The sequence below is a fragment of the Eschrichtius robustus genome, chromosome 3 (genome assembly GCF_028021215.1).
Source record: "Eschrichtius robustus isolate mEscRob2 chromosome 3, mEscRob2.pri, whole genome shotgun sequence".
Classification (NCBI taxonomy): Eukaryota; Metazoa; Chordata; class Mammalia; order Artiodactyla; family Eschrichtiidae; genus Eschrichtius; species Eschrichtius robustus.
The window spans coordinates 54,506,282-54,514,059 of NC_090826.1; the positions used below are offsets into that span (position 1 = coordinate 54,506,282).

The 7,778-nt window shown below is 53.3% G+C and overlaps 1 protein-coding gene across 1 annotated transcript; it reads left to right on the top strand.

Moving 5' to 3' along the window:
- The first annotated feature begins 1,082 nt into the window (after positions 1–1,082).
- Positions 1,083–2,528, top strand: FOXD3 (forkhead box D3). Its single transcript, XM_068537997.1, has one exon. It carries the CDS (start codon positions 1,083–1,085, stop codon positions 2,526–2,528), a length of 1,446 nt encoding a protein of 481 aa, XP_068394098.1.
- Positions 2,529–7,778: the final 5,250 nt, after the last annotated feature.

Below are 7,778 nucleotides of genomic sequence, written 5' to 3' on the forward strand. Positions count from 1 at the left end.
GCGCCTCCCCTCAGGTGTCTCCGCCGACTAAGCACTGAGGCAGGAGGGGCTCTTAAGTCTAATTAGCAAGACAGAGCCGGGGCGCAGCCCTTACTCTTTAGAGCTAAAAAGAATCAAACAAAAAACAGAACAGCGACTACTAAGTTTTTCTTTAAAAAAAAAAAAAATAACAACGGGATGGGAATCTTGTCCTACGTTCTACGCCCAGTCCTTGCCTAGGGAGCGTTGGCAAAGGGGGGAGAAGGGAGAGGGGGCGGGGAGGGCAGGGCAGCGGAGCCTCGGAGTTCGGCGGACGCTCACAGGCCCACACCCTCACTCGTTCACACGCACCCATCCGCACTCACACCCACAGGCTCCCTCGACCCCCCGCGCCGGGCTCCAGCCCAGGGTGGGGTCTCGGGGCGGACCGGGGCGCCCTCGGGACCCGCGGGATGCTGGCGCACGGTGCGGCGCAGAGTTGCGCGTCCCTCGTCCCTTTGTTGACAATTCTCTCAACCAACTTGAGTTTGGCCGGCTCAGCGGCGGCCCTGACGTCACGCACGGTCACGTGGCCCCGCCTCCCGCTGGATCTTTAAGTAGAAAGTAATCTATCAGGCCAGTCCTTAAAACGCGACTTTCGACTACGGGGGCTTCAGCGTCCCTGACACCCCCTCCCCCCGTTGCCCCTGCCCGCGCCCTCCCGAGCTGCTCGGCGCCCGGCGTCCCGCGCCCGCCAGCACTGCTCCTGCTCCCCACGCCCGGGCCAGAGGCCGAGGAAGGCGGGCGAAGTGAGGGGGCGCGGCGTGGAGAAGCCGCCGGGGCCGGTAGCGGCAGCGAGCGCCTAGTACCGAGCGCCAGGGACAGCCGGAGTTTGCGGAGCGCTGCCACTGGGGGCGGACGGCAGAGCCCGCTCCGCGCGATGCCGGGCCGCCGAGTGTGAGCCAAGCCCGGAGGGCCCCGAACCACCTACGCCCCCCTCCCCTCTCCCAATCCCCCATCTTTCGGGGGCGCCCAAAACCCCTTTCCTGAGGTTGGCGGCAGCCCCTGAAGACGCCCATCGCGCACCGCTCCTTCCCCGCCGCCGCCACCAACCCCGAGGAGGGATGACCCTTTCCGGCGGCGGCAGCGCCAGCGACATGTCCGGCCAGACGGTGCTGACGGCCGAGGACGTGGACATCGATGTGGTGGGCGAGGGCGATGACGGGCTGGAGGAGAAGGACAGCGACGCGGGCTGCGATAGCCCCGCGGGGCCGCCCGAGCTGCGCCTGGACGAGGCGGACGAGGTGACGCTGGCGGCCCCCCACCATGGGCAGCCTCAGCCGCCGCACCAGCAGCCCCTGGCGCTGCCCAAGGAGGCCGCTGGAGCCGGGGCCGGGCCAGGGGGCGAGGCGGGCGCGTCCGAGGCCGACGGCTGCAAGGGCGGCGTTGGCGGCGAGGAGAGCGGCGGGAGCGGTGGCGGGCCTGGCTCGGGCAGCGGTGCGGCGGGAGGCCTGGCTCCGAACAAGCCCAAGAACAGCCTGGTGAAGCCGCCCTACTCGTACATCGCGCTCATCACTATGGCTATCCTGCAGAGCCCGCAGAAGAAGCTGACCCTGAGTGGCATCTGCGAGTTCATCAGCAACCGCTTCCCCTACTACCGAGAGAAGTTCCCCGCCTGGCAGAACAGCATCCGCCACAATCTCTCGCTCAACGACTGCTTCGTCAAGATCCCCCGTGAACCGGGCAACCCGGGCAAGGGCAACTACTGGACCCTGGACCCGCAGTCCGAGGACATGTTCGACAACGGCAGCTTCCTGCGGCGCCGGAAACGCTTCAAGCGCCACCAGCAGGAGCACCTGCGTGAGCAGACGGCGCTCATGATGCAGAGCTTCGGCGCCTACAGCCTGGCGGCGGCGGCCGGCGCCGCGGGGCCCTACGGCCGCCCCTACGGTCTGCACCCTGCGGCCGCGGCCGGCGCCTACTCGCACCCTGCTGCCGCGGCAGCCGCGGCGGCGGCCGCGGCGCTCCAGTACCCGTACGCTCTGCCGCCGGTGGCACCCGTGCTGCCGCCCGCCGTGCCGCTGCTGCCCTCGGGAGAGTTGGGCCGCAAAGCGGCCGCCTTCGGCTCGCAGCTCGGCCCGGGCCTGCAGCTGCAGCTCAACAGCTTGGGCGCCGCCGCGGCCGCCGCGGGCACGGCGGGCGCCGCGGGCACCACGGCGTCGCTCATTAAGTCCGAGCCGAGTGCGCGACCGTCGTTCAGCATCGAGAACATCATCGGTGGGGGCCCCGCGGCGCCCGGGGGCTCGGCGGCGGGCGCTGGGGGCGCCGGGGTAACTGGGGGCACCGGGGGTAGCGGGAGCGGCGGGGCGGCGCAGTCCTTCCTGCGGCCGCCCGGGACGGTGCAGTCGGCAGCGCTCATGGCCACGCACCAGCCTCTCTCGCTGAGTCGGACGACGGCGACCATCGCGCCCATCCTGAGCGTGCCGCTCTCTGGACAGTTTCTGCAGCCTGCAGCCTCGGCCGCTGCCGCTGCCGCCGCCGCAGCGCAGGCCAAGTGGCCCGCTCAATAGGGACGTGCCGGTGGCCGGGATGCAGGGCCCGGCGGCGGCCTCGAGCGTCGGCTGCATTTGCAAGCTGCGCGCCCCGCCCCGCTCCTGGCCCCCCTGCCCAATCCTGGACTTTGCCTCTCTTCCATTTCCTCCCTCCAACCCGTCGACACCGACCTTCGGCGGCCTCCACCCGGTCCTGCACACCTAGGCTGGCGGAGCAAACTCTCACCGCGCACCCGCGGGGAATAGCTTTCCGTACAGGTAAAACCGAAAACCGAATTTCCGAAAATGTACCCCGACGGCGCCTGCTCTCAGTACCTTGGGGATGGGAGGGAAATTCTTTGTATATATTTGTATAAAAATTATTGACTTTCCTTTTGGGGTTTTTATTTTTTTAAGAAAAAAACAAATTCAGTAGATTTAGAGCTCTGAACTTTCATTTTTTCTGAAGGTTCACTCTCCGCAGTTTTATGTGAGAAAAAAATGTATAGAGATGTTGGGAGATTTTAAATATTAAAAGATTTTCACAAGGCGAATAGTGTCATTCTATTATAAAAGTCTGTTTATATATGAATGAATATATATGGTATTCTAAATGTTATTCCATCGTGTTGTACACAACTTTGTAAATAAAATTTTTAAAGGCTCAGCCTAGTGTTTTATTTAGGTGTCTGAGATAAATGACAAGATTTTAAAATAGTATTTGCATTTTATTTTTCCCAGATATTAGAGGAGTTTCAAGGAATGACCTTTTCAAACTTTGCTAATTCATAATTTGAGTGTAAGAAGTTTAATTAGAGAAAGAATATGCCTAATTTAAATTGTATTAATATTTTCTTTTAGTTTTCATATAAAATCGGGATGTTGGTGGTGATCTCCTTCCTATCAATTCATTAAATCTAAATGACTAGATATTTCTGAAGATTAAGTAAGCTGCCATTAAAAAAACCAACCTAATTCTAAACATCAGCACAATTTTAATATTTTTTAAATACAAGACTTTATCTTTCACAATGAAAACTTCCCAAATGAGAGTTCTTAGTCGTTTCAATTATCCTTTCAAAAGAATGTTAATTCCAAACATCTCCCTCATTTTAGCATTTAAAGCCTTGATTTTTCAAACTGTTTATTTTCATCCCCTAAGTGGAAGTGGTAATAAACCCAGTTAACTTTTTAAATATATGTATGGCATTTTAAATTTTGCAGTGGAGTTGTATTACCTATATTAACCTGATAGGTGATACACAGTTGTTTTATTCTTTCATAATATTTTCAAATAGGATACCTCTTTTCTATGGCAGTAATCCACAACATAATTTCGATTTCTGAAGGATTCCTGTAGATGCCTCCTCCAACCCGCAGCTTTTCCGAAGGCCAAGAAATAGTGGCCTTAATATCCTTTTAAAAACAGATGCACATCATCCCGTTTTTTAACCTTTTTAAAAATACCTTAGGCTAGTTTAGTGTGAAATGCGAGATCACAGAGCAGGAATGGGGAGATGTCCTTGCGGATTATTTTTAATGTGCATTTCAGCTGTTGCAACCTTAAGTATTAAGGTAGAAATGAAACATCTAGACGCGGGAAGCCGGTTCCCATCACCAATAACATATCCTCAAATGGCATCAATTCTAATTATTTCGTAATTAATTTAGCTGTTACAATTACGTATGCGAAATCGCTTTTTAAAACTGGAGCGGGTAGCAGTACTGTCAGCTCGGCCCTATGCGCGTGCTGTTTGCAAAACACCGCCAGGCTCTGGCGCTGGCGTCCACCTCGCCTCCCTGGTCGCGGAGACTCCTCCCGGCTGCTGATCCGAGCCTTATTTCCCTGCTGTCGGCGTGGGCTAAGGGAGTCGCTTTAAAAGACCCTTCCTCGCAAAAACCGAATCGGTCTTCCTGGTAAACAGTAAACATTATTGTGTCCTGAGTAAACATTCCTTCTGGATCAGAGTCCTAAAATAAAACAAGCTGCCGGGGGTGAGATCGTTTAACTTGATAAACAAGAACTTGATAATCAACCGCCACCGAGAGGAGCAACAGTTACCTTCACGGAGAAGAGATTATGGACCACACAGTCTCCGGGCGGGTCCCTTCTAATCTCTTTTTACAAGGAAAAATAAACGGATCTAAATTTGTTTGTGTGTTGCAGCTATAAAAGTAACAAGTTGTTTCACAGTTGTGTCTGGCTAATCGGTTTTTACACAAACAGCAAATGGTACATGATTTGTGCAAACACATAGAGGTTATTTCTAAATTTAGCTGACACCCCTGGGAAAAGGGAAAGGCAGGGCTTCTTGAATTCACTTTTAGCCTCAAGAAGCTGCTGATCCAAGGCTTCTAAATGACATTGGATAACAGGGGCCTCATTCCATCCCTGATCCTTTGTTACTTATAAAATTACTCGCTCATATTTCCGCGCATAGCAGCAATACCGGCCGAGCCTGCGCCCGCAGCGTGACACTCGGCCACAAGCTGCCTCTTGAGATTCGCAGGGCTTCCCACTCCCCTCCCCCGATGCATTAGGCGTTGGAGTGTAGAGGAGAGATCCCCCGGCAACTTTCCTTCCAGACACTTATCAACCTTGAACTAGAGCCTGAAGATGGTCCCCTTTATTTCTTGGAGGGTAGGAGACTCTTAGACGCAGACCCCAAACCGACCAGCGGCTGTTTAAAGTCCCGGCAGATGTCAGGGAGATAGGCCTGGCCATACCTCAGCTGAAAAGCTCTTTTTGGTTTAAGCTTGCTAAACCACGAAGGCTTAGACCAGAAGGGAAAAATGCAAATATCGTATATAATGAACGCAAGCACTTAGGGGAAGGGAGGGCTGGAAACCCACATTTGATATGAGCGGACGCGAGCAGCAGCGAGGAAAGGCACTGGAATCTCCTTTTACACTGAGATTTAAAGGCAACACGACTGATATCGGCTTTTTATTTCACTTAGGCAGATTTATTTGTAATAAAAAGAAGAAGCGGGGTTTTTTTTATGGGGAGGATTTTAGCTTTCGGCTACACACGAATTTAAACTGGTTTCCACTTCTTCCGGCACTCATTTCTAGAAAGTCCATCCAGTTCCAAGGCCTGTGGCTCTTAGAGTATCCCCTGGACGAAGTCCCTGAGTGGGGTCCCGGTTCTCAGTCCCTCCGGGAATGGAGGGTGGATTCGGAGGTCCAGGGAAATGCGAACGAAGGCTAGAATACATGCCCGGGCTCTGCAGGGCTCTTGCTGCGATGGCGGACGTGGCCTGTAGGGGGCGACGAGCAGATGGAAAAGTTCCGCGTTTTGTCTCCGAGGGTCCACTCTCAACCCTGAGAGACCTCTGCTTCCCTCCCAAGCTCTGAGCACACTGACACCCTTCCTGTGCTCATCCTCCCGGCCTGGGACACCCAGGTCGAATCTCTGAAAAACTTTTTCTCGGCCTCTCTCCTGGAAGGGACAAAGTCCCGAGGGAAGTTTGCCCTAAAGATTGGGAAGCAATAAAGTTTAGTGATGAGGAAACATGGACTTGGAAGCAATTAAGAGTTATATTTGAGGTTATTTATTTTATATGGTTTATAGGAAGAGTCTTGGCAGTGAGGGGACTATGAAAGGCTGGTGTGTGTGTGTGTGTGTGTGTGTGCACGTTTTAACGTGGGTTCCTTGAAGAACTGTACTGAAGAGACTATAATCTGAAGGAAAGCCAGTTCCAGAGCCATGTGTCTATTAGACACATGCTGCAAACTGCAGCATAATTAATAAATGAACGCCTCTCTGGGAGGTGGATGGGGAGGTTGGAAGGTGTTCTCAGAATGCCCAGGTCGCGTGGTGGTGGGGGCGGTTGTGTGTGTGTGTCTATTTCATGGGAGGGAATGACAGGAAGCAGTGGAATGAGACATGCCTTCCAGAGGGGGGAGGGCGTCCCAATCAGGGAATAGGTACTTCCTGACTGTGACCTTGGACAAACTGCTTGGTTTCTTTCTCTCCATTCCCTTGCCTCTACAATGAGAATGAGGAGTCTATTTGTCGCTTGGGCTTGCAGGATTAGGTGAGTTGGTGTCGGTGAAAAATGTTTTATAAACTGTAAAGACCTAAGGGGATGTAAGGAGTTTATTTGTTTGTTAATGGCCTCTAGAAAGACAAACAACTCTGTTACAAACACTTGCAGTGTTTGGCTTGTTTTTGAACAACTAGATTTTAGGTGTAAAAAAATGGGTTTTTCTATGAGGGGTTGCATAACCTATTCCAGTCCCTTGCTATCTGAAAGGATGAAGCAAAAGAGAGGCAAGTCAGAAGGGGCTTTTCAAAGGTGCGGTCTCCCCCTGGTCTTGAGTCCTTTGGCCCCGCCCTGGGCCTGAGGAGAAGCCCGCGGTGCCCACTCACTCTCAGTCTGCACCCCCTGCTCCAGAGGCCTGGCATATTTCTTTCTGGTTGAGCGGTCTCCTTTGCTTTTTGCCCCTTTGCTTCCACTGTCCGAGGCAAGTGGGGAAACCTGAGCCCTCCGCTGACAGACGCCCATTAACGCAACACGCAGTCTCCGGGCGAATTAAAGGCAACCAGATCTCAGACCCGCGTAAAAGACCACCCTCCCTTTGCCTCCCTCCAACAGTTGGCATAGTTACACCCGGAGCCAACTTCTCTCTTAACCATCGCTACACCCTCCCCTTGCCCTCTCAGGAATGTACCAGCCATTCTTTGCTCCCGGAGGGCAGCACCAGCCAAGGGGGGCGAGTACGCAGAACAAAATTTGAAAAGAAATGTTGCAAAATCAGCGAAGGAGTCGTAGAAAGCATCATCTTATTTTTATTTCCCGATGGGGTGTCTTACATCCGAATTTTTCAAAATAAGAATTAAGTTAGTCACCTCCCTTATTTTAATATAAAATTCGTACCAAAAGCCCTCCTTTTTCAGATGATTTTGTGCTTATGCACACAGCTCCGTCCTATCAGTGGTGAGGTGGGGAGGGAGAGGGAACACCTTCATTCCCTTGAGTCCTCTGGGGCTAAATTTCGGAAGCATCTTCAGAAAAACAGCCCTAGAGAGCACCCTTCCCTCTTTTCACACAGTTCCTGAAAGTTCAGTGACTTCCCCAAGGTCACTCAGCGGCCCAAGGGTAAGCCATGGAAATACTCAGCGGAGGAGAAATTGTTCTCTACCCAGGAAAGATGCCCCCCTTGAGGAAAGGAAAAAAAGCGAACAGTGGGGCAAAGAAGGTTGGGAAGAGTGGAGAGAAAAAAAAAGACAAACGCAGAGAAACACTGGGCCGAGCGGGGCTCAGCTCGCGGAAGACCAAGACC